This window comes from Pezoporus occidentalis, unplaced genomic scaffold, assembly GCF_034315485.1.
Source record: "Pezoporus occidentalis ecotype Australia unplaced genomic scaffold, CSIRO_AGI_Poc_V1 ctg207, whole genome shotgun sequence".
NCBI lineage: Eukaryota > Metazoa > Chordata > Aves > Psittaciformes > Psittacidae > Pezoporus > Pezoporus occidentalis.
The window spans coordinates 272,111-299,932 of NW_026913932.1; the positions used below are offsets into that span (position 1 = coordinate 272,111).

At 44.5% G+C, this 27,822-nt stretch overlaps 1 protein-coding gene across 1 annotated transcript; it reads right to left on the reverse strand.

Annotated features, from left to right (window-relative positions):
• Positions 1-27,773, reverse strand: THSD1 (thrombospondin type 1 domain containing 1). Its single transcript, XM_062618917.1, has 5 exons — positions 27,501-27,773; positions 21,291-21,429; positions 15,028-15,993; positions 6,229-6,387; positions 1-2,329 (listed from the first exon to the last, which is right to left on the reverse strand). The coding sequence occupies exons 2-5, from the start codon at positions 21,346-21,348 to the stop codon at positions 954-956; spliced, it is 2,559 nt and encodes an 852-aa protein (XP_062474901.1). The 5' UTR covers positions 21,349-21,429; positions 27,501-27,773; the 3' UTR covers positions 1-953.
• Positions 27,774-27,822: the final 49 nt, after the last annotated feature.

The window sequence follows — 27,822 nt, forward strand, 5'->3', positions numbered from 1 at the left end:
TTCACTTGTTTTGCTCATAATTTATTCTGAGCTTGCTGTAGCAGTATTATTGTCAATGTATTTACATTCTGAAAAGTTTAATAAAGGCAAAGATGCTTATGGAAAGGGTGGGTGATTCAGCAGTTCTCTCACTGTCTTTTAGAGGTGCTTAGATGCTGCAAGTAACATTTCTGTGAGGACTCTAAATCTGATTATCCATTTTCTTTGCCCTCCCAGTAGCATGCCTCTTCTACTCATTTCCTGCATATATCTGTACATCACTGATTTTGTAGTATAAATATTGACAGAAGGAAAGTATCAAAACCTTGAAGGGTGAGAAGTGCCCCCTCAGTTTTAAATTCACTCCAAGTATTCAGCATCAATTGTTTGCACTTTCATGCAAGCAGCTAAAATAAACACCACCATATGACTCACTTGAGCAATTTCGATGAATCGGCACTCTTCAATACTGACTACCATAAAAGTTATGGAAACTGCTCACAACTTGATGTCTGTGTTTTCTAAATGGGCAAGGATTCACCAATTAGGACAGATGATTGAGGATACTGGACAATGGATGCTTTAGGGCATTATTATCTACTAGTACATGGTCCACAAGGTGAGAAAGGCCAGATCAGTGGCATCCATCACATATGATGCACAAAACATGACTGCTTTATGCAATAAAAACTATTGGCTATTTCTGTGTCATGCCTCCACTAACACGTGCTTTCCCGGGGTATTTTGTGTGAACTGTACACACATACATACAAAAAAATGATATGGAAGCACTTTCCAGTAATTAGAAAGGAATGTATTCCCACAAGCCAGACTTGGGGCATTATTCCTTCCTGCTCTGCGTGGGAGTAACACAATTCCCACTGCTCCTTCCACCTGCTCCTTCCACCACAAGCCAACAGATCCTGCAGATCCTCTCTCCCTCATGCCCCTCCTGCAGGGCCACAGTGAGTCTCTCAGATCACCAGCTTCTCGATGCTTAAAGTACTTGTTTCATCCTCTTCATTGGAGCCAAAATACCCAGGGAGGTCGATCATCTGCTGCTCTGCCTCCGTTAAGCCAAAAGTAGTATTATCATAAAAGGCAAACTCAGGATCCAAGGGGAAGCTCTGGCACTTGTCCCTTCGGTACTGGGCAGGGCTTACACCTGGGACTCTCTGGGAATTATCCTTGCCAGCTGAGCCTGTTTCCTTCTGCCATGTGCCTCTGGGGTTAGGTGAAGGGCCCCGTTTGCTTCGACTGGGTTCAGGCTTATCAGCTGCCTTCTCCTGACCAGCAGGCTGGTGGTCAGTGACCAAGTCCAGTTTCTTCACCAGGGGCCCTGCCCTGTGGTGGCACTTTGTCCCATGGCCCTGCAGTTCACATCCTGGCACAGCGCTGTGGGGCTGATCCAGCTTTTCACCAGTTGGATTAGTGTTCCTCGATTTTGGCCGTATCCTGTCCTCCAAGCCCTGGTCCCATGTCCTGGTCCTGGAGTTGTAGAGAGGAGTCTGCCGGGGGGTGAGGGTGGACATGCTTCTCTCTCTGAAAGGCCTGGCCTTTTTAGTCTCATGGAAACTGGCTGTTCTTCTGAACTGCGGGTTTCTGTGGCAACCCCTCTCCAGCAAGTCCCCTCTGTTATCCTGGTGCTTGAAATGAGCTCTTCTTACCAAGGTGTGGGTAGGGCTCATTGCAGCATTGGCCTGTGAGAATGGAAAATCCAGCCTAGGGTGAGAGCCTTCCCCCAGGAATTTGGGCTGACTGGCTGGCTGTTCCAGAAACGGAGATTTGATCCTAAATTTGTTTGCTGCTGCCTCCTCTTGGTTTTCTCCGCTCAGCGGAAGCACCGTGGTGGCACCAACAACCGTGTCTGTGAGGGGATTCTGAGAGACATGGTACACCTTGGTGGTCTCAGTCAGGCCCTTCTTCTTCATCTCTTTCAGCTGCTGCTGTGCCAAGCGGTAGCTGAAGATAGGAGGGATAATTTTTTGGGCATTTGGCTGGAAGTTCTCACTTCCAGAGGCATCATCTTCTTGGGCAAACTGGAGGCTTCGCCTGTAGGTCAGAGGAATGTTAACAGGGGCATCCCCTCCTTCAGCGAAGCTGTCCCGCTGCTTGTTGCCTTGACAGATGTTCTCCTCGTCAGAGTTCTTCCGGAAGCCAGGGGAATGGACAGAGTTTCGGCGCACGGCAGTGCTGCACTTCTGAGCTCTGCAGAGCTTCCTCCAGAGGGTGATGAGAACAGTGGCAAAGATGATGAACAAGCACAGGGAGATACCTGTGATGGTCACTATGTTATTTGCTTTCTGGTCCTCTCCTGGCTGGACAGAAGGTGGGGTGGGAGGCTTCACAGCTGTAACAAAGAGCACACATGTCTATCAATCAGAGCTGCACTGTCATCAGCATTTTGCTATTTTAGGATGGATACCTTACAACAAATTAAAAATAACCAGTTAACACAGTACAGGAAGTTGTCTGCCATTAAAATTTGCTCATTAGAGATGAGCTATTACTGATGACTTCAAGATGGCAGGAACAGATCTACTTACTTTAAACCAAGGCTCCAACAGAACTTTTAAATGTCATCATTACTTCTGCCTGTTCTGCCATTTCCATAAGGCACTCCTAAATAGGTGTAAAATGGGTAACACTATTTGCCCTCCCTTGTGAAGTACATTAAGATCCCCTGGTGAAAAGTACCATAAAATAAGCCAACCCAGGCTAGTACTTCAGTATCACTTTAAAATTACTTTTATGAGAGCTTAAGGGGAGTGAGAATTGCAGTGAGTTTGAAGAGCACAGAGGCAGCACCAGCCGGGGCAGCATAACTTTCAAAGCAGTCCTCTGAGCATGCTTCTTCTACCACTGCCTTGTGTCGCAGCTGCAGAGGCTGGAACCTTCCCCTGCCACCCCGAGCTCCTAGTTGAGAAGGCCACTGCTCTGGTGCCCCTGGCATGCTAGTATTGACACTCTTCTGCTGTGGACTGCAGATGGGCTTTCAAACAGGGACGAACACCCTGCAGGCCTTTCCTCACTGAGAGAGTGGTCAGTCTCTGGAAGAGTCTCCCTGGGGAAGCAGTCACAGCACTAAGCCTTTTAAAAGTTTAAGGAGCATCTGGACAAAGCTTTAGTCATATGGTTTAGTTTTAGGTAGTCCAGAAAGGAGCAGGGAGTTGGACTCGATGATGTCTATGGGTTCCTTACAGTTTGAGATTTTAACCTGTATTGTGAACATCACAGATCTTTCCACAGCCCTATTTAAACCTCTCACCTGCGCACTGCACCACATTAGAGATGGCTGAACCAAGGAGAGATTAATAATTCTTTTTTTGGATGAGGTCCCTAGCATTTTAGGGGCAGCCCTGAGAATGGTTGAAAGTGGATGAATTGGTCCACCAGTTAATTCCAGTGTGTGTTAGCACTCCCCAATTGCTTACAGCTCAACATCAGCATTGTAAGGCCATGACAATGCTGTTGGAGGATAAGGCTGCACAGATGTAGTTGACAAGAGCTGGCCATAAAGCTGTGAGTTCACACTGAACCAGTTAACAACCCTGCCCCTGTCTCTAGTTTTATCCAGAACCCAAAGCCTTACATCAGAGTGAAAGAAAGTCTGTTGTAAAACTTGGCAGATGCCTGCACCACTGTGACTGTCCAGGCATAGGAAATGTGCCTGCAGAATAACAAGAAGCTGATACCATGTTCTTCCCGTAATTCAGAAGGACACTCATTCAACAGAAAGCTGGTATTAGGAGGGTGTGCACAATGTACAAATACACTGATGAACACAGGCCAGAAGGTCTCAGGCTGCTATGATAACAGACGTGCAGAGTGCTTGGTTGGGCAAGAGATACATTTCTTTGCCTCAGATCTACCTGACAGCCCCAATCGCTCAGAAATCCTGCTACTGGATCCACTTTGATCTTCATGTCACTCTTGAGAGCCCAGCATCATCTCAAAGAACAAGACCAATGCCTGCTGGATCTTTACTGGGGGATCTCTAAAACTTTCATCCAGCCCAATGTCACTGTGCCAGAGCAGGGAGCACTACTGTTCTGGGGGCCTGAGCAGGGAGTGAGCATGCTGACCTCAGCAAAGAAGGTAGGACCAGCATCTGCTCTGTTCAGTACCACTGCAACAAAGCAATTCATTCATTGCTCATCCTCTTCCCAGTCCTGTTTGCTTACAGTTATTTTTTAAAGACTTTGTTTTAAAGAGTTTCAAGACACTGTGATGTATTGTTTGGAACAGAAAGCTAAGAGTGAGGTTCAAAACAGGACTTAGTCCCTTAGGTTTGCTCTTTCTCCACCTCATGTACCTCTGCCCCTGGACTGTGTGCTGGTTTCATTTACTCAGCTATTTGCTCCATCTGCTGGACTAATAACTTGAAACATAAATTATGCTGAAAAAGAGGCTTGCCTGCTCCAGAAAGGTGCAGACAGTCTGCGGGTGGGAAGGTGACACTCCCAGCTGGAGATCAGGCAGCAGATGAACACTGTAAGATCACAGCACCAAGTCACTTCCTGAGCAGTCTAAGATTCAATGAGATAAAATCTTGTAGGTGATTCTGTAAAGGAAGCTGCTTGATGTGGGAACAGGAGGATTAGAAACCATGTGCAAGAGAGAAGCGAGGCAATTCCTTCAGATGATCCCATGGCAATGGGTGCAGATGCAGGCCTCCTGTGCATCTGTGCTTCCTATATACAAAATATATAGATAACCTTTTTTATTAACCCAGAGACCTAGATGGAATTTGAGGATTTTCCAGACCTTCTGAGTGCTGTCAGATAGTATAACCACCACCAGACTGCCACAGGCATGTGCCCTGGGTATGCATAGGATTGCTGACCTCTTTGAAAACCACCATATGCCTTATATAGTTGTACACATGCATGGAAAGAGTGACACCTCCGAGAAGCACCAGAGAGGCCAGTCATCTCCATGCATGTAAAGCCAAGGTGCATACACAAACCAGGTGTCCAGGACATGCTCCACGTGGATGGACCCCCCTCAGGGAACTCTGTGCACCAGAACTGCTCTCCGGGATCCAGAGGAGTGGGGTGAAGCTAGCCAGAGAGGAGCCAAGCCAAGTAGCGTACTTACAGACATACCCCTCCCGCAGGTAACACAAGCATGGAACAGCACAGTTCAGCATCAGCTTTAGGAAAACACCAACTACCTCACTGTTTCTCTGCTGGCATTACTGCCCACACCAGCATAACAGGGTTTGCCATAGAGAAGACAACCAGGCCTAGATCAGGGCATTAGTTTTAAGCTGGGGCCCTAAACATCTGAGTTGTTCTTCTCTGCTTACACTTGCAGATTTACAAAATAAGCAAACCTACATGGCCAGCATTTTCCAGTCATTAAAAACATCAGACGCTTTAACAACAAGCTGTCAAAATACCCTATGTGCTGCACAAACACTGACAAAATGCAATACCTGGCTTCATGGAATATCATTTTTAATATTTTCCCTTCACCCAACCTGTTGTTCAATACAACCCATTTCTTACAGTGCTCCACAACACATTCCAGGCCTGCCTGTACAATTCTGAGGCCTTCATTCAACACCTTGAAGCTGGTTCAAGCCAACGCCTCCATTTAAAAAGTAGTCCTGCCCTCTTCCTGCTCCAGCTACACATTCTCCCCCTCTGTCATCCTTCCCTTTTTCAGTGGCAGAAGCATGGCAACAGCTTACCCACATTCCCAAACTTGCCAATTTTTGCCTGGTTCCATTCCAGTACTCCACATTACACTTTTGCCAGCACAAGGAAGTGCACGGAAGCAGCCAAAGCAAGAGGTAAGGCATTGATCACTTTGTAATAGTTTAAAATATCTGTTAAATTACAGCCTAAGAGAATAGGAGCCTGCACAGTCCCTGGGCACCTTCCATTCCCCATCCCTGGTTCCCAGGGAGTTGGAAATAGATGATCTTTAAGGTCCCTTCCAACCCAAACCATTCTATGATTCTATGTTTTGCTAGCCCCAAGATCTCTCCTTTAGTCTTTCTTCATTCCCTAGCCACTCTGGAGATTTTAAACCCCTTCCATGGCACCCACAATACCAAAATCTTATGGCTTGGAGACCTGTCACCAGTTGCATGTAGACTCCTGCCCTACTCCATCAACCACAGGAATGTGACACCCCTCCAGAATCATTCCATTTTACAAAGTCCTAATAACAGACCCTTTTCTTTTGCTAGGGCAGATATGCAACCACAGGGAAGAGGACAGCAGAGATGATACTTACACAAACACTCCTCCAGGGAACACAAGGAAGTCTCGCTGGGTGATCCAGCACAGCCTGATTTGGCTGATGAGGAGGTGATGCACTCTCGGAAGCGCTGCCGGACTCCATCCCCGCAGGTGACACTGCAGGGACTCCAGGGCTGCCACAGGCTCCACGTGTCTGCAAATACACAAGCTCAGAGCAATGAGGAATGCACCTGCATCCTTACCTTTAAAGACACAGCCATTTGTCTTCTCTCATTTAAGAGAAACAGCAGTAAATAACCAAAACCACCAAAAGAGCAAGCAGCATCCAGGGACCCACCCCTGTTCCCATCACAGTCTGGGGAAACTCCCACTCCTTGTTTTCCTTTATCCACTCCAGTGCCAGTCAACAACACAGTGGTCAGTCAACTGGCAGGCAAGTTCTTCCTGGAACCACAGCAAATAGAAACTAATCCACAAATCTCTGGAATGGGTTAGTAATTTACATATTCATCCAATTCCCGCCTGACAAATAGTGCTTTTACAGCAGGATAACTTCATCGACTTAAGTGTAGTTACTCCTGATTTATGTGACTGTGAAAGGAGGGTAAGTCTACAAGGCCTAATGGCAGTATCGGTTTCTCTCTATTATCTTCTCAGCACACAAAAGTGTTACTGAATCATTCACCTGACAGCTTCCAGGTCTCTGCTGCTTTATTGCTTATGGTTTGGCAATTAACTCGAGATGAAATTTTCCTGGTTCATTTATTTATTTTAAGTGGAGTCAAGTTCTAATACTACCTCAAACATTATCACCTTTTAATGTGTAATGAAATACCTCTTTTGCTTAGACAACATCCTTATCCAGTGTTCAACACTCAAACTTTACAGCAGCAAGAACCCAGAGATAGAAAGGGACTGCTCCTGCCTGTATCTGACAGCTGTGACACTGAAGCAGGATCACAGCTTTCAATTCCAAACTAATGCACAAGCCCAGGTACAATTTTAAAGGACAAACCCCCTGAGGATCCTCCTATAGTGTAACAGAAAGAAAAACAATAGACCTCTTAATTCCATTTTGTCACTCACAGATAAAGTTGAAAATCAGCTGAACAGACAATAATTTAAAAACCTAGATTAGGTTTGTTAAAGTTTGCTCTTTCAAATAATTTATAGTGTTGCTTCTGTCAACGCTGGTCATGTTCTTTAATTTTATGACAGTTGCTTTGCTGCTACGATGCCCCTGAGCTCCTCATCAGTGACAAAGTTACTATGTCAAAGGACTAGACAGTGTTGGAAATGGCTTTATGATTTCATAGAATCATAGAATAGAATCATAGAATGGTTTGGGTTGGAAAGGACCTTAAGATCATCTAGTTCCAACTCCCCTGCCATGGGCAGGGACACCTCCCACTAAACCATGTTACTCAAGGCTCTGTCCAACCTGGCCTTGAACACCGCCAGGGACAGAGCATACACAACTTCCTTGGGCAACCCATTCCAGTGCCTCACCACCCTTACAGTAAAGAACTTCTTCCTTATATCCAACCTGAACTTCCCCTGTTTAAGTTTGAACCCATTACCCTTGTCCTATCACTACAGTCCTTAATGAAGAGTCCCTCCCCAGCATCCCTGTAGACCCTTGTTACATCAGTTGCTGGACTGTTCATAGTGAGTTATTAAAAGTCTCTAACAAAAATGAATACAGCTGTGTTTTAACAAACATGAAATGTTACCTGCTTTGGGCCCTGTCCTACAGATTTTTGTGAACATGCCAGTCTGAGTTACGTCAATACAAGGAGCTTAACAGAACCAGTGGGGCTGCTCTCCTGTGTGCAGGTACTCACCTGCACTGCAGGATAGCGCCCAGAGGTTTTGAGCTTACTCTTGTGCTGTCAGCCAAGGCTGTAAAGCATGTATAGGCACATACTCACGCACATCTGTGTGCATGCATGTTCCAGTGCATCTGCCTTGCCTAATGCAGAGTAGAGATGGGCACAGTGAGACACCCCGGTGGTGCTGCAGTTTTAAGCCCACACAACGCCAAGTGACTGTCCTGCCTATTTGCCACTGACTTTACCACAGCATTGCGATATCTGTGATCTCAGGCTGTCTTTCACTTTGTGTTCTGTGAGCACCTCTCGGCTTTCACCCTTCTGTCTCTGGAGCTGGAGAGCTGCTACAACAGGGGAGAGGAGCCCAAAGGCAGGCTGAGTTCTCACTCCTCCAGTTTGCAGCCACCCCAGTTCCCAGGAAGTGTGCAATGGAGCACAACTCTGGTTAAGTCTCTCTAACTTGAAAGTCTGTTTAAGACTCTCAAACTTACACAGGGAAGAATCAGGTCAGATATAAGGAAGAAATTCTTCACTGTGAGGGTGGTGAGGCACTGGAACAGGAAGCCATGGGGAAATTGTACATGTCCCATCCCTGCAGGTTTCAAGACCAGGTTGGACGGAGCTTTAAGCAGCAATCTGATCTAGTGTGAGGCGTCCCTGCCCATGGCAGAAGGGTTGGAACTGGATGATCTTAAGGTCCTTTCCAACCCAAATCATTCTATGATTCTATGAAGACTGGATGGTGTGTGGTGTCAGGAGGAAAGGGAGTCAGAGGGTGCCAAGGAGGGGGGAACTGAGAAAGTTTGTTGGAGTAAGAAGTCCCGCAAAGATACAAACTCTGGACAGTTGCAAAATCACATCAGCTAGTGAGCAGAGATATTAGTGAGGGCAGCAAGACAAAATTACCATCATCATTAGTCAGTCAGTGGCTCACGGATCCCTCCTGAAAAAGACTTCATGGTATCACAGTATTGGGGATCTCATGACACTCTTCTTCATACCAGTATCATGAAAGATTTCTGCAGTGTCCCTAATCACTGGTAGAGGAAGGAAGGCTAGGTGGAGAAGCACCTACCTCCTCATAGACTACTTTATGTGAGCAGCTTGGTGAGTCCCTGTCATAATTTCTCTCTCCATATTCCCTGCTCATTTAAACTTCTGTTAATTAGTCAGATATAAAGCCAGACCCAGAAAGGTTCTAGTTGCCTCCAGTGCTAATACAGGCGATAGTGGAGGGCGCTTGGCAGCCTCCACATTGATGCCTGTGGGCTTCAATGTACAAGAACATTCAGGATGAGTAATTTTACAATCTTGACGTTAAACCTATGATGTGCCCATTGCTCCAGGGCACTTTTCACTGACTCTGCCTTCAGCAAAGGACAAAAGAGCTCCTTAGCATAAATACTTGGCATCCATAGCTTTGAGGCTAAGAGTACGGGCCTTAACCAGCAGAGAGCAGGAAATGCTCCAGCTCCCATGAAACCCAGAGACTTAAACTCCTGTGACTTGCTCTGCAACCTCCTGCAATTACCAGAATGTAAAAGAAAATTAAGCATACTTTATTCTCCCCCAAGGAAATGAAATGATTAATTTCCATTTAAGACAAACAGATCCAAAGTGCCAGGGGGAAACCAGAAGGTGTGCACTGCAAACCAGCTCTAAGAAGTGTGATTTTTTTCACACAGAATTGAGAAATCAATTATCGACATGAAGACCTCAAACTGATGAGTTAGTTTGACATAGCTGATAGTTGGCAGATCTACCAACATGAAAGATAAATGCAATTAACTGTGTTAATTGCTGCTCCATATAACTATCTCCCCACAAATTTTCGTGTTCGTAAGACTTTGAGCATGCAGTGCTATCCAACAGTGCAGTCAGCGAGGAATGCTCAGCATCATCCTTCCAGTCTGACACGCAGGATAGTCCTAAACCTTCAACAAGACCTCTAATATGGGACAAACCCACTGATGATTTACAGGCTCATGTGAACAGCTACACTAGCCTGGGGCATTGCAGAGTATTTGTGGAAGCTGAGATCAGCTTTTAGGTCCTGAGCACAGGTGTACACACATTGTACTGCTGTTAGGATGAGACCTGGGAAAACACCCTTCTCACCCATTCCGTGTTTCTTTGTTTCCATGGAAATGAAGCCTGGGTGCACTGAAATGGTGGCATGCTCCAACAGGTTACTAATTTGAACGATGAAAGGATGAGGAACCCTTTAAAGGAAGAAAATCTCGACTCTGCCTGTGCATATTGCCATCTTCTCCCCACAAACAGGTGTCTTTAAGAATTGTGGAGGCACAGCCTAAACTTTTTTTCAGAAACCAAGAGCTATCCCAGGTCCGTAACACCCAATTTATTCTTAAAATGCTGGGGATGTGGAGAAGAAGTATTCAGTGACACAGGACACTGGTACAAACCAGCCCTGGCACATGCATGTCCCCTCCATCTGTCTGTTCCAAAATAAATGCAAGCCAGGTGCAGATTCAAGCAATACAGCTAATTGTTTCCCAGATTTTCCTACGGATAGGCAGGTCTGATTCATAGAGTCTTATTCAGGGAGCAAGTATTTTATAGAAGTTGCGTGTCCTTGCCTGACCTCTAGATACTCCACTTACTCCTCTCCTCCCTTACTGACTACTTTTCCCTTCAGAAGGTCTTCCCCTACCTTTCTCTTTCCTCCTGCAGGCAACAACTGTACTTCTTATGCCCTGCTGAGCTACCAGTAGGGATTTTTTTTGACAGTCAGCAAAAGTTGGATGAACAAAATTCATCTCTGCTGTTGGCAACTGTGAAAGACTTCACACCAAAGTTGAAAACGGTCTCTGGAGTATAACAAAGAACTGTAAAATTAAGTTAATTAACACCAGAAATATGAAGAAAATATGCCTGTTTCTATGCGGTAGCATTACTGATTGATTTTATAAGTCTCATTCCATATGTTTCAACGGGGATACAGGCTAGGACATGGAACATCCTTCTAAGGAGTGCAGAAGTTTCACTGCTGGGGACACTTAAAATCCACATAAGCAAAGCACAGGATAAAGCATTGAAAAGAATGAGCCTGCAATGCATCTGTTGCTGAGTAAGATGAGCTTCCTACCTCAGACATTCAAATAAGACAGTCAAACACAGAGAAAAAGTTAGCTGCATGACCCTCCCTAAGTCACCTGTGTCAAACAGCTAACACTCCACTGACACAAATGAAGTGACTTGCATCTCGCTGTTATTTTTTTCACAGGTTCTCCAGTTGGGAGTCTACAAAAAGCTGCACAAGTGCTGGCTCACAGCCCACCTTTAATAGATCTATTCATAGTCTTACATAGCACAAGCATTTTTGCAACACTCATTCTGAAGCTGCTGCCCTGGCCCACTCGGGGCCATGGGAACATTCTTCCTGTACCAGACGCAAGTCAGATTCCTGTTCCATAGGCTGTACTAAACCTGGCTGCGATAAGGAGTAAGGAGCAGGCTTGCCAAAGGGTCAGGAATATAACTGATGCCCGATCTATGGATAATGGGTGCGGCAAAATCATATTTTTTCTCATCCTCTGTGGTTTGGATGAAGATAATGATTAGGTACTTTGACCTTTTATAAGACGATGTCTCTGCTTCATAATAACAGAGCAAATGCTAAATGAAGTAAGAACTGGCTGAGTGACAGATTTGATATGCAATTGTCAACAGAAAACCATCATCGAGTATAAATGCACCTGGATAGGTTCCAAAGGGATTAATATAAGGCTCAGTGCTGTACAATGCCTGCCTAGTTGACATGAAAACAAAGATAAAACCATTACTGAGAATGTGTCACTCCTGTGATGGCATAAGTAGATAGTGCAGTTGTATGGAGCAACGTATGGTACTTGCATGTTACGGTAACCCAAGCAAAATAGACATTAATCAGCGAATTACAAAACATAGGAAGAAGGAATACAAATTGTACCTGCAGGATGGGAGACTACATACTAAAAGGTCATACGCGAAAACAGCTCAACAGGAGTTTACAGGGTAAAAGTTGTAGCAAAATCAGCTAATGCAATTGATGGAATGAAAGCAGAGGTGTGGGTAAGGATAGTGGTTCTGCTCAAAGCAGCATCAGTGAGGAGGACTTCTGAACACAGCACCCAAAGCTGGTATCCCTGTTGTCAAATAAAAAGAAGTGCTTAAAATAATGGAAATGGAGCCAAAAGTCAGAAAAGTCATCAAATCCCAAACAAAATGCCTTCCAATTAAAGACTCAATCTTTTTCAGTTTATTAAAAAGAACATGGAGATAATCTGGAAGGACTGAGATGATCTGGATGTGCAAACACCTTTGCAGGGGGAAGAGAGTGCATAGGAAACAGCTGTCTCATCTAGCAGAGAGCAGCAGAGTAAGAGCTAGTCACTAGAGACTGAAGCTAAATGAACTTTAGTTATGAAACACAGAGTTTCCCTTTTTTTAGAAAAATAAAGCAAAATCAGAGCACAGTATTGAGAGAATTTACCAGAGAGGTCTCTGTTTTGTCGTGTCTTCGACAAAAGACTGAGTAACTCTCTGGAGGGTAAGTGGCAGTCAAATGCAAAGCCTAGCTGCAGCGCTCAGTGCCAGGGCAACTGGATGAAAAGTGATGGCCCATGTTGCCTAGGAGCCCAGACTAGAGGATTTATCACCAATCCTTCTCTTAAACCGAGTGAGTTCAAGAAGTCCAAAGCAGAAAGTAAGTGACTTGAGGAGCAGTGTTTGTTGTGTAGCAGCCACAAATGTTATGCAGCTATCGGGGCCTGGGTCTGTGCACACCATCTCTCAGTGCCCTGCTGCAGGGTGAGGGCTCAGGAGGGGGCTTCTCAAACCAGCCAGGAGGCAGATGGCCATCACAGGCAGCACAGGTTCACTCTGCCTGTTGTGGTTTTAGGCAGATGCACCCCTCCCAGAACACCATGCTTCTTGCAAACACTGCTTACGGGCTTTGAAGTCCCACAGATACAGGCACAGTCAGATGCGCTGCACCTAATTAATTTCAGGTTGACATTTTATTTATGGCTATGCAACATGGTTTCGCTTTCATCGGCTTTATAGATGTGACACTTTTAACTCGGCAGATGTTGACTTAACTCTGTTCTTCACAGGCGTAGCCCGATTCTTTCGACTGCAGTTGTAAGGATAGTGCTATTGGGGAACCCAAGAAAACAAAGCAGATTGCAGGGAGTCATCACTTAAGGTGGATCTCATCAATTAAAACAGTTAAATACTGGGCACAGAAACGTATCTATGTCATATCCTAGGCATTTACCTGCAGGGGTAATTATCCAGATCACATCAGTGTAACACACCACCCAAGCACAGAGAAAGAATTAGATTCTCTTTTCCTTTTTCCTTGAGAATTATCTCCACTAAGAAAATATGCTTTCAGTTTTAGATAGACTTTCTTACGCCAAAGGAAGAGAGAGAGTGCCAACAGATAATGCAGATAGGAAGTTAAGATGATGAGAAGAACTACATACAGTTTGGCATGTGGTGAAAAGAGAGGTCATTTTTAGCACAAAGCATTCATTAAACAGCTAGCAGTTTAAGAATTTATGTAAGAGCATATGATACTAAGAACCTAATTAAGATAGGCTGTGTCTGGACTGTGTGCTATGGAGCATGTCCTACACTCCCAGTCTCCTGCTGATCCCACTCAGATACCTGCCCATGAAATGCAATGACGGTTTTTTTTCTGCACTTCCTTTTCAGGGAGACGAGGGTGGGGAGGTGTATAAAATGGTGTACATCTCAAACCTTTCAACCCAAACTCTTTGAAGTGTGAAGATGGGAAAGACTAATACATTACCTATGGATACAAGCCTACTCTACATGAGAACATTTACTCTTCTGTCCCAGGGTGTAGGCAACACAACCTAACTCAATCCAATCCCCTCGTGCACACACAGCCCCTCCATCACCATTGTTGCCATCCACAAATGAAGGATGAGAAGGACATTTGGCTCACCTGCTTCCTCTGCCATGCAACTGCGATTTATAGATTCTGCCAAAGCATGGACTGCCACCTCTTAAGCTACAGCTGTATAAGATGCATAGATGGAAATAGAATGTATAGATGGCTCCTTAAACAGGGCTGAGGAATGGGCTCAAGCTCTGTCTTGTGATTATATGATCACATTAACACTCCTGGACATGGTTCTAGCTTTTGTCAAGCAACCCTCTCCCAGACCATGCGTGGTCACGGCCCAAAGGACTATATGAACCACAGACTGGTCCTAGTTGGCAGTTTGTATGAGTCTAATCTTTCCTGGGAGGAAAAGTTTAGCTATACAAATGTGACCCATGATCTGCCTAGTGGCCTGATGGGTCAGAAAATGCACCCTGGTCTGCAGAGACGTGCTGAAAGGCTACTTGAAAAGCCTGCAAGCTGTCCAAGTGACACAACAGTGTCTTTCACCATGACCAAATACTGATTCATCTCACCAAAAGTTGCGTACCTAACTCCTACAGCAAATGGGCTAGAGAAAAAGACACAGGTAAGTATTCAGCCCATTTCTCTTCTATACCCATGAATCACCCTGTCCCTCTTGACTAAAAAGCTAGAGAACTACTCAGTGCTGGACCCTTGGCTTTTAGACATTCTGATGTAGTTAAGACTAATCCTACCTTTAGTGTCTCCAGTGGGTGTGATCCACTGAGAGGGTCAAGTTTCAGTTTTGCCTTGACTAGAGAGATACATCATTCAGAATGCCCCAAATGGTTTGGGTTGGTACTTAAGTGTTAACTTAGTGCAGTTTTAAGCTACTTCAGTAACACTGGGTACCAAATGTCCTTGTGTATGCCTCTACCTAACAGTCTACTCTATCTCATTCCCACTGCATATGACATTTACACCATTTGTCTGGTGTAAGAGACCCAAAAAGTAGCTATCCAACAGGTGACACCACAATTAAACCTATTTATCATCACCCATGGTGGCTGGGAAGAGTGCTGATTTTGGCTAAAAGAGGACAAACATCAGTACAAACCCATATTCCTTTGGATCATCATGCATTCCTTAACTCTTGTTGGGAAAAGGCTTCGGTTTGAGACATTAAAGAGGTCAAAGCAGTATTTGTTCTTCCCCACATCAAATAAAGTGCAGTTAAATTCTGTCCTGTTGTCTCCTGGGTGAAGAGTGTTTTCATAGAGCCAGGCTGTTCTTTGAGCAGGATGCTTGAGAGCCTCTTTATAGACGACAATTTTTCCGCTGATAGAAGTGCATGGTGGAGACACTATGAAGACCTGAACCAAAGTTTTGCATGTTGCTTCTGGTGCCACAACCAGTTTGTACCCAAATTTGTGGAGGAGATCTATAGGTCCTATGGAGGCAATGATGGAATGTGTTTCTAATGATTTCAGTAACACAGTGATGTATATTTCTTGACTAACAGGTGGGCAATCAAACTCTACCCACTGGGACCTAGAGAGCGGGATTTCTTTGCTAGTTCTAATACCCAGAGTCTCATCAGAGCTTACTCTTCCGAATTCATAAAGGGTGCTGGTGAATATCACATCCAGTGAGACCACTGTCTCGTTCATGGCACACAGCTGCTCGTTTGTAAAAAGCCCAACCTGAAGGGAGCTCCCAAGCACCTCTGAGCTCTTCTTCAAATCAATGTGAAATACAGGCCATTCCACATGGAGGGTGGACACCCTGCTTCTGCTCCACTGGGCAACACTGCTGTTATCACTGGGAGAGACCATTCTGAACAAGAAGTCCCCCGCACTCTTGAAATGGAAACACTCAAATTCTACCTTCCCCTGGGACTGATTTGCTGGAAGCTGTTTTCTTGCAATTATCTTGTTGGTGCTGGCATCCAGCAATAGGATGGACAGATGCTCTGCTGTCACATTACCACCACTAGAGGACTGATATTCCACAGACACTGTGTCACTGCTGAAGGCTACATGACCTGGATGCTCCAACAGGAGATACTGCACTTCGCCGAGAACTGAAAGGAGAGCCAAAGAGACAACTGATTGTTTATATACTTTATGGAAGAAAACAAAGATTTATAAAGTGGATATTTTAAAAGTGGTTCTCAAGCACTTTAAAATGAATCAATTCACACACAAACAACGCCCACAAAAGAAGGCCCTAGCTACAGCAGTTAAACCTCACCACCTCTCCTTTGTCCAGGGACGTGGTTTGCTGCAGCTCAGAGTCCACTGCAGTAACATGCTCAGGAAGGTTAAAAACAAGGTTAAAAAAACCACAAACCTCTGAACAACCCAGAAGTCACAGAAAATTTCACTTACCGGGATAGTTTCTCAGACTTCTCAACTTTTCACTTACCAATTCTTAAAGTCCACAGTGGCCAGCTGTTGTTCCACTTTCTTTAGGTATAACTTAGCAAAAAAAGGATGGCAGTGTCTTAAAACAGAAACATGAAAAATGTCCCCCAAATTAAATAAAGAAGACTGCATGATGCTTTTTGAAGCCTCCCTCTTCCTCTGTCTCATGAATCTTTCATTTTGCTCATTTGCATCGCAGCCACTTGAGTGAGAGAGCTGAAAATAACAGGGATCGTGACTGCAGCACTTTTCTTGTCTCAGATATGGTGCAACATGTCCAAATTACATCATTTTATTATAAATGGCACAGTTTTTTCTACATGCACTTCTTGCATGACCATGTTTGTGCAAGTTGCCAAATTATACCGAGATGTGCCATAACTAGTGGGGAGAGATGATATCAAAAGCAATGGACTGGGAAGATCACACTTCCCTTCTCAGCTCAGCTAGCTTTCCTGTGTTGCTTGAAACTTAAAAGAGATTTCAGATGCAGAAAGCTTATCTGAAAAATGGGAGCTGCACATATCCATTCCATATACAGAATATGCTGTGTAACTTCTTTATTTAATTAATTGTCTGGGAAAAGGCTTCTGAATCTTGGATGGAACATCCTATGGAAGTGTAAAACCTCAGTTAAAGCAATCCTTTCTTAAGTAGTATCAACTAACAATGCTTTGACTTGTTAAATCTGTTACACATGTCTTAAGATTACCTCAAAGCCCGCTTTGCTGGAAAAACGCTGCAACTGCCAAGGCAAGCACTCAGCAGTCAGGAGTAGCAGGACTCATCTCACATAATATTAGACGCCTACCACTCTAAGCTTCAATATGAGTTAGTCACCTTGGATTCACTTTCTTGTCAGCAGGGAAAATTTTTCAGGAAGAAATTGATCTGACCAGCTACAGACATTTACACCTGAGTGAGGTACAGTGTGCACTAAAAGAGCCCATTACTCTCCACCAGCTATAACACGTCCTTAAAATAACCAACTCCAGCCACATGCATGAAGTCCAAATGAAGGTGGCATGCACAGCCTTACACATATAAATCATGCATATGGTCTTACGTATATGCACTGTAATTCCGTCTTTAATTTGCATTTCCCCAAGATGATGCTGCTTTTGGCACATGGAGGGTTCTCCTTACCAGAGGGCTCTTTTGTTTTCATTCTTCCATGGGTGGTCCCCTGTATCATTGACTGCTCACCATCTAAACCCCATCCCGATAACGCAGAATTATTCATTTCCCTCACAGACTCTTTTATTGTGCACTTATCATAGTATATTCATGCATTAGAAACATAAACGAGTTTATCCTTCCAATGTCCTGGAAAGATAAGAGGATGTCACTATTCTTGTTTTGTGTGTTAGGAACCAAGGCATAGGCACAAAGGTGAAAACTGCCAAGTGTCAACTAACTGTGAATGCCCTGAGAAAGCTAGGACCTGATTTCTAATACAGTGGTCCTTCAGAAGCATCCAAAGCAGGATCCCACTTGGTCCCAGTTGTGGTGAGCACATGGCACCCCAGCAAACCTGATCTCAACTCAGACACTCAGAAAGAAGGAAACAGACCCTAAATGCCTGTGGAAAATGGCACTCTATGAATAGCCCAGCAACACATCTGCCTTGCTCTTCACGTTTTGGTTCTGTCATCTGTGCCTGTCCATATTTTCCAGTCCTGCTCCTACCATTACCTACTGTCACTATCTCTTGGGTACTACCCTAACTCCATTATCATTACCACAATTCTCCAGACTCCTGCCTTTGTCTCCTTGTCTTATAGCTCTTCTAACTTCTGCTGTTCCGTAATTCCAGCAAATTTTCTTGCTCACTGCTAGCATGACAGCAGAGATCACAGGATAAGCAACTCTAGTGCCCAATATTACAAATATGGGGGAACTCTGCTGCCCTGGCCTGCAGCAGACAGTATTGCATGGGGCTGACAAGAGGAGGCAGCAGGAGTTGGGGCATGCTCAGTCCTTCAGATAACTTCATCACTAACTCATCTGCAAGGACTTACATCTGGACCAAGTCTGGGCAAATCTTCATAAGGACAGCAGAAAGGCCACTGTGAGCACTGTAACAAGCATGAAGTTCTCACAGCTGTGTTTCCCAGTGAAATGGTTGCAAGTTGCTGGGGCTTTGTTTCTTTGAACATGGTCAAAATTATCTATTTTTCTACAAAGGAATCACCCGGATTCAACTTAGCCAAAATATTACAGGGAGAAAAAGAAAACAGACCATGGCAAAAAAACCCTAATGAAAAATTTCAAATTCAAGCTTTAAGTTTACAGCAAAAATATTCAAGGGATAGTAATGAAAAGTATCAGTGTTTGTACCTATTTCTCCACTGCCCTTGCTCTCTTTTACAACTGTCTTAACTCTCTTACATTGTTTTGTTATATGGAATACCTCAGGTTTGAAGTAACACTACCGTGTATGTGTGCAGGAGGACTGAAGAGAGGCCAGCTCCCATCAACCCTCATGAAGATCACTTGGGAAGTGAGGAAAGTGAGGATGCTGTTGCAGCACTACAGAGCTCTGGCTGGTGCACCCCAGTTCACAACATCTTTTCCCCCATCTTTGGTTAATAACACAAGAACTTGGCACTCCTGGACAGCCCATATAGCAGTTTTTCATGATGCTCCAAAACGCACTAGTCAGAAGTAGCCAGCTTTCACCACAAGCTCCTTCAGCCCTCCAGCCCACTCTGAGTGCATGACTGTGCCACATGCCAAAACTCGGTCCCAGTTGTTTGGACAGACAGTCAGGGGTAGCTTTCAATGCATTTGTATATTTTTGGTTGTCATTACAATGGTCTGCTGTTGAATGGAGCCTGGCTGTGGTGCCAAAAACCTTCCAGAGGAGTCTTTGCAAGAGCTCACGCTTAGAAAGATCAAAAGGAAAATCTCTGTTCTCACTGAAGAGCAAGAAGAATTACTAGAGCATGCTACTATGATATTTATTTATTTTTAATTGTGTTTAAGCCAACTTGGGTTGTGCTGTTGGCTTGTCAGCCACTAATAGGACAGAGCTAAGAACAAACACATCAGAAAAACTGATCAGAAATGAGGATTCTGTTTTGTTGTGTGTTAGGGTTTTTTTTAGCATTACAGTAATTTTCCAGTGCATACTGGATCATTTAAAAAATAGTCTTGGTCTGAAACAGAAAAGTGTATGAGTGAAATAGTTATCTAAAAACTGCATGCATGCGATACTCAAAGACGTGTATATGCAGAACTGTTTGGAAATAATTTTCTGAACTATGCACTACTCTTTAACTGGAAATAAGGCAAAAGATGATGCACCTAAAATTTGCAGCAGAGATTTAGCTCTTTAACTGCACCTTGTAATCACTTACTGTGCCACGCTCTATAAAGTTCAGGAATAATAGCTTTTTCCTCTGAGTCAAATAGTCGTGAATGCTTACAGGGCTGGCTCACCAGTGGACATTACAGTCATTCACCTCACTTCTTGGGTTATGTGAATTTAATACTTAACCTCACTGTGTTCCCCACTCGGTGCAGTGTTCCCAGCCTGGCTAGTTAACTTTGTCTTATTAAAAGAAGAAAAGGTACTGAAAGCCAAACAAATGCTTCCACCTTTACTGGAACGTAGCTCACCTAAAATATGGCAGTTCTAGCTTCTTTAACTTTCTAGTGATCCCTTGTTCCAGAGAGTAAAGGCAGCAAGCACAGAGGCATGAGCAGCATAATTAGTATTGAGTCATTCCCTATAATCAGATTTTTCTCACTTCGACAAGGAGAACTGCACACATTTTTGGTCTATTTCTCTCCTATGTAAGATCTCTTCAGCCTTTTGGTGTGTGAACTACCTGCTACCATAGTTCATTCCATAAATGCGGACTAAACAATCCTTTTTCCTTTATTTTTTAATGCTATAGACATTTCAGCAGTGCATGGGTTAATCCTTTGGCATGGTTTGACAATGTACCGTGGCTGTCAGAACAATGCCTTCTTTTAAATTAGGAATGTGATTTTCAAAAATATATCTATTATTTAGGAACTGAGTCCCATTTTCAAATTTTCTCATTCACTGTGCAATAAGGAATTAATTCCTTTTGCAAATCTACTTCCTACTTAGAGCATTCTTGAAAAAGACAAGACACCATGAATATGATGTCCCTCAGCTCGCAGATATCGTAGTTACCTAACTTGAACTTAAGATGTCTGATCTCCCTCCTTGGCAGCTGATGGTGAGAAGGAGGTGATTTTTCATTCCATACATCTCAGACTGCAGATGGGTAAGAGCTGCATTCAAGATATGCTGACTTATGTATGGACTACTCAAATGAAACTGATTGCCTCTTGACTAGCTGCCTAATTTTACATTACTAAAATTGAATGAGTACAAATACCATCCCTTTACTTCTTATACAGTCAGAGGGAAGAAACCTCTGTTGTTCCCAAAAGTTCTTTAAATGGCAGCTTAGTTCCATCAGATGGGGACTCACTCAGTCATGGGAGGTTGCCTGCACTGTATATGCTTACATCTCAGCAGACCATCACAGGTTCATTTTACAGTTAATGGAGAGAAATGGGTAGGTGTGTGGCACAGTTCCACCCAAACTGGTATGGATACCTACAAGGTCTGTCTTCCACAATGTTCATTAAAGATTACAAAATATGAGTCTTACAAGAGAGCAGAGTTCCAGTTCCTGCTTCTAACATAGCCAGTTCCTCAACGGCGCCCACAGAAATCTGTTCATTTATCTTGTTTATTTCTCTGAGCAAATTCAGAGCAGGAAAAGTTCCTGCCACTCTGATCTAAAGGGCCAGTTTACACAGTTCATATAATCTAGACTATATTCTGTGCATATCAGCAGTGGCTTCTGTGAAATCTGATTTCAGCCAATACCTGGAAACACTACCATCCAAACACACTTTGTGAATACTCATCTCACAGTTTTCCCTTGGTAGCTGTAATACTCACCATAGTCACAGAGCACTACTAACAATAGATTTGAAAAATCTTTCAACATCTGTTTCATTCTGACCAGTGAGATCCCAGGTCCTTTTACTCCTCATGTCCTTCTTCAGCTCCAAAGTGCAGGCACTTTTTCCAACACCACCTGCAAGTTTACAAATTACAGCTGTATTGACTTTGCTTTGTACAATACAAGAAAGAAGACATCCCACCAATAAGCAAAAAACCCAGGCTATTAAACAACACTTATCTTCCATTTACTTAACAGTTACTAATAACTGTATCAATGAATTTGAATAAGCACAACTATAATCCACTGTACAATAATTTTTCGCTCCAGAAATGTCGGCTCCTGGGCCAGAATAACAAAGACAGATCACAATTTACCTTTGCACTGCAGTAACTGCTGCTGTGCATGTCTTATTTTAAGATCAAGACTCCTGATAGCAAAATAACAAGTATTTTATACAAAATGCAACTCTGACTTCAGCACATACAGATATTGAAGATTTATTGCTGGTACAGAATTCCTGTCAACTGCTTTCAAGCATGTGAGAGACTTAGGAAACTACCATATTGGTCCTCAAACTGCCCTATTATTCAGTAATATATTTAGTTATCTATAATCACCTTCTATGTCATTCAGACTGATTGGATGGAGAAGGTGTTAACTACCACTTTTTGTTCCTTCATTTTTTAAGTTTTTATTCTCTGTAGTCTTAGTAAAGCCAAAAAAAAAAATAGAGTTCTTTTTGGCAAATTTCATGATTTTATGTCCATGTGCTTTAAACTAGTTTTTATGGGTCTCATAACAATCATATAAAACAGGTTGGAAGCACAATGGTAGCAGCAAAACCAATAGTTTGCTTCAGAAACAGAAATAGGGGAGAATCTAAAAGAGAAGATCTACCTCAGGGGAACCATTCTCAAAATACAAGAATTGCTCTTTTGTATTGCACAGGAACAGCAGCAAGTCAGTCCTACTTTGCTCATCGTCACGCAAACATGCAAGAAAGTTCTTGTTCCGCTAAGTTTACAACCCAATTCTATGAGAAAAACCTGCCACTGGAGCAGGCAGGAGTTAGAAGCGAACAAAACTGCACAGCATAAAGGCAAAGTGTAGGAATCAGGTATGGCAAAGCTGTCTTTAGGAATCACAAATGAAATATTTCAACAATAACTTTGCTAGACTTGTAGAACTAAAAGACAGCAGACATGTTATTTGAAAGCTTTTTAAACTGTTCTCTGTTCCAAGTGGCTGGAGAGAATAATTTCTAAGAAAAGACTAACAGCATGGCTTTGCTCAGTAGAAGCCCATTACAATAGTAGCTGTATGTATCCGAAGGGAATAATCATCATCTGGTCCAGGAACTTGACAAGGCTCCAAAAAGCATTAGATAGGGACAGTGATACCGCCACCACCCAGAATTTCACTTGATATGCCACAAATTACAGGAAGACAAATCTTATGCCTCAAGACAGGGCGGGCTGCTAGCAGAGGGCGGTGGCAAACCAGCCTGCCTCCCAGGGTACCGGCAGCAGGCACATTGCTCCTGTCCTGTGTCACTACTAATCACTCATCAGTTAGTCAAAGCAAAGAATCAAAGTGGTCGAAGAAAATAAAAGCAGATTCATTTAAAAAAGACAATAATTGTGATAGATGCCTTGCCCTCTAGCAAAACTGCTCAAGGAAAACGGCACAAGTTATGCAGCATTGCTGTACACTGCCCTGAAATAAAGAGGAGAAAAATGCTTTGTGGGCCACAACCATGACTGTGCTGGATGATTTAATGGGTCCTTTCCATTTCAACCTTCCCAGATGTGTATTTTTCAAATGATTTTTATAAATACTTCTTTCAGAGCACCACACACTGACAGGTGAAATTCAAATAATCCTAATCTCAGTCTAATGAGTGACACATTGCAGAGAGGAAACGAAGCTATGGATAGAAGAATAAATCCTCGGGAAGAAAGAAAAAAGCCTGTGTAGGAGAGTACTCTTGAGATAGTTGCCTTACATCTTAATTTGCACATCAGCCCAACCAAGGGAAAAGCAGCATGGTTCACATGACAGGGAGCTGGTGGGAGGCACAGGAGACCTGACTCCTGTTCCGATTCCTGCCGTCGCCATACATACCATGTCAGCAGACTGCAGCATTAATCTGCTCCCCTCTTTCCCACCCCATCTCTCCTGCTCTGTATTTACAATACAGGCTTTTCAGGACAGAGACTCCTTCTAACCAAGCCTGCAGACAGAGCCCAGCGCCAGGGCCCTTGGGTGTTTTGGTAATGTCGATCATTTGTCAGACCAAAATCTCCTTCCCTCTGTGTTATCTTGGCTTCCTTGGGAAAAGGACTTCGGCGAGCACTGCAGGCAACACCCAGGCTAGAACTGGAGTATTTGAACCAGTACCAAAACTAACTTCCAATTAGTGAGATCAGGTACCTCTGGAAGCCTAGCCCGGGGCCACTTCACCCTCCACAAGCCTCCACTACCCCTGCATTGCAGAGGGAGCCCTCCCACCTCACATACAGCTACTTCAGTAGCTGCAACGCAGCCCAGTCTTTGAACAAAGCTCTGATCAAAGTGCCTCCACAAAGCCTCCCTGAGCTTTTGCACCTTTGCTAGCTCAATTCTAATAGCAGTTTTGAACACAAGAATTGCTGCCCCGTTTCTGGAGTAATATTTCTACACACACCCCTTCACCTCTCCTTCCCTGCAGCTTTGTTCCTCTTCCCTCCTTCAATTTCCCCTGTTTTCACATTGCCTCAGTTTTGGACAGGCCTTACACTGACTTCTAAGCTTGGTTCAGACTTCTCCCCTCTCCTCTTAGTCCTCCCTAAGCCAACTTCTTTCTAATTTCTTCTCATTCTTAGGTCTTCAGAACTCTCCACATCTTTGCCTCCTGCCCTCTGCTCTATTATTCTTCTACTTTCCATACATAAAATTTTGCTTTTCAAGGCAGACAGTACAGCTTAAATGGCTTCTGCTCTATTCAAATCTTCTGCCTCAAGTTCATTAACTTAGCGAGATGAAAAATGATTGACCAGAGAAGGCTATCAGACTTTGAATAATTGGCTTTTTTAATTTATTGCTCTCGTGGACAAGCACGAACTGAGGCTTTATTGTGTGAGACGCAGCAGAAGCACAGCAACATAAAAAGATGCTTTCTTCTTCCAAGAGACGGTGTAATGGGCTGATTGGAAGTGGAAAGCTTCCTCTCCAAAGGGAATTAGAAATGACAGATGAGGAGGGGATAAGCCATAAAACGCCTTGGAAATGAAGACCAAGAGGCTTGTGTGTAAAGCAAATGACACAGGAAAACTTCCAAGTCCCTGCTCTGCAACAGATTTTCCTGTGCAGTCTTGGTCACACCACTTAGTTTTCCTGTGTTGCAGCTCTCTTCTGGAAACAGTACCTCACTACCTTGTATGAACAAATCCATCATGAACTGCGAGGCTTTACAGGCACCACAGTGTCAGGAACTGTGCAAGAACCAAACACGACAATTTCATTTACAGTATTTTTTGCAACTGAAGTAACAGAATAGGTTATAGATACTACCAGAGTCACATATATTAATCTATTTAAATAACGTCATTATTTCTTTATGTCAGTAAAATCAAAGTATTTTGGTTTTACAAACAAAACAAACCACCCACCGAAGCAACAACAAAGCACAAGCCAACTGGATTTATGACTCCCAGTACTTTTTGCAGCAGCACCCAAGGCCACAGAGCAGACATGGCATTTCACAAACCAGCCACCCTTCTGAGTGCTGTCACCTGCTGATTTAGCACAGCTAACCAGCTACCAGCTTTATTAGCTGCAATAGTATAGCATTGAGCAGCTACTCCCCCTTCATAAGGGAGATGAGAGGCAAATGACACCTACAGTTAAGAAAGGGCCATCAGGAATGAATCAGCTGCTCCATGACAAGCAGCGAGTTTAATGAGAACACAAACTCACAGCACTCAAAACCTCAGTGCTCTGGAGCCTCATTCACAGGCAAATGCCACTGATGGATCCCATATTTTGCCCAAGCCACTGGTATCCTCAGTCCCCTCTTTGCAAATCCCTGGCAAGAGCCAAGCCTTCTCTTGCCCTAGCTCCATTCTCCTTCAGGAATCAGGAAAAGGCCTGTCCTTGCTCAACTCTCCTCCAAGCACAGCCTTGCTCCCTCCTTGACTCCCAGACCCCTCAGCTCCAGGGGACCAGCCACAGCACAGAACTCCCCAACATGGCTTGTGGCACATGTAATGGCAAGGCAGAAGAAGGGCTCAGGGAAGGAGTAAGTGCAGGGGTCAGGTTGAGGACTGATCCTTTGGGATCCAGCCTGCCTCCTGCCCAAGCAGCTGCACCTGCCCCAGTAACCAGCTCTGGTCTGGAGTGATACTGTCAAAAAATTAGTCATTTATTGTCATTTAAAGCAAGCAAAATGCTGCTGGAATGTAAAGGGAAAAAAAAAAAATCCCAGCTGAAAACCAGTTTCCTTAATAGCTGTCCATTAGTAAACATTTTACAGTCACATTTAAAACCTGAATTTGCAAAATTCTGGCTATGCATGAGGCTGACAGTAAAATAGGCTAGAGATGGAAAAGCCTGAAAATCCCTAAACTCTTCCTACATTTCACTTGAGGGATGCCAAGCAGCACAAACAGCAAAAAGAAATGTGCATCTGCAATGTTTCCGCAAATTTAAGATAATTTATCTGTGTGGCAGGAAAGAGATTAATTATTTTCAACCAGCGTTCGCTTATTGCAATGGGATTAAGCAGCTACTGAAGTGTTACCACCTGCTGGGAATTTCAGAGCTTCCCATATAATCCTCCCCATTTCACATGGAAGGGAGCACCTCAGGTGTGCATCACATTTTATCAGAATCTAATCACTGCTGACCACTCAGAGTGGTCAGGGCCAAAAAGACACCACTTCCAGAAGATACTGAGTTTAGCAAAAAAAGTCTGTATGTGATGCCTGCCACAGCAGGGGGCTTAGAGCTGACATCCTCAAAGGCATCCTTCATTCTTATTTACACATCAGACAATTTTACATTGTTATCAGATAATGGCTTTATTAAAATTATGCATCTAAATTCACTAGGCTGAAACTGACAGCACCAGATCCTCTGTGTGCAAGAGGAAACCCAATAATTTCCCAGTAAAGCCTATTTTCATCAGCATTTGGGGTCAGGTCTCACAAAATTCTGGGATTTCTCAGCTCCTTTTGATATCAATTCAGCAATTCAAGAGCTAGCTGGCCAGCAACATCTGTCCTTGAAACCTAAGGACTACAGCAGACTGCATATAAGGGCGAGATTTACTTTGGAAAATGTACAATGAAAATAAGTTTATTAAGCATAGGAAATTTGGGAAGGTGTCCAAGCAATAATAAATAATGAATGCAAAGAATTAAATATATTAGATCATTCCCTTATGGCATAAGGGTTGGAATGCAGTCATCCATTCTTTCCTTTCCCTTTAGATGTTTTGTTTAAATACGTATGTTGCTCACTGTTTCTGGAATTCCCCTGTTGGTGGGGTTATCTTAAAGACCACAGAATGGGGAATATACACTGTACAGCCGAAATAATTAGAAATACGTTTGAGAAGCAGGTCTGAAATATCACAAAGTATCAGGACTGAAAAGAGAACCGGGAAGCTGTCTCCTACGCTTTACACTGATTTTGTCGTATACCCACATGGTTTCATCTCGTCTAGCGACTCGTCTAAAGTCGAAATCACTAAACGTACTGGAAACACTCTAAAATTAATGCTACTTACCACAGACTCGGAGCGACAAACCCACTACAACTACTCTAGGCGCCAGTGCTACCTGCACTTTGGAGTGCCACAGCACCCGGGCTGCTAAGCGGGACGGTCCCTGCCTCTCGGGTACCGCCTCGGGGGAGGACAGATCCACAGCCGGGACCTGACCTCACACGGTCTGTAAGCACCCCGGTACCAAGCCTCACGGCCACCCCGCCGCGGTCCCGCCGGCACCCCTCACAGCGACCCAAGGGCCGGCCCCTGCCTGCGCCGGCTGCGCTCCGTGCCGCCGCACTCCCCACAGCCCACCCGAGCCCCGCGGCTCCAGCCCCTCGTCACCCGCGGCCGGACGGCGCCTCACCCAGGCCTGGGATCCCCGCCCCGCCGCCGGGGGAAGCTGCGGCCGGGCCGCGGGCACTCGCTTCCCCTCCGCCCGCTCCGCGCTCACCTCCACGCCGCTGCCCTGCGCGGGCGGAGCGGCCGCCGCACCGGCGCCGCCGGCGAGACGGGGCTGAACGGGATCCTTCCCGCGGAGGAAACGCCGCCGGGACTGCCCCTAGACAAGCAAGTGCTGCTCCCTCACTCATTCACCTCCGGCGGCGGGGGGAGGGTTAAATGGCGGCGCAGCGCGGCCCCGCGCGGCTGTCAGGGCGGCTGTCAGTGGGCGCGGGGCGGCGGCGGGTGCCGTGCGAGGGGAGCCCGCGCCCCTGGCGGCGAGGCCCGGTGAGGCGCGGCGCTGCCCAGCCCTGCCCTGCCCTGCCCTGCCCTGC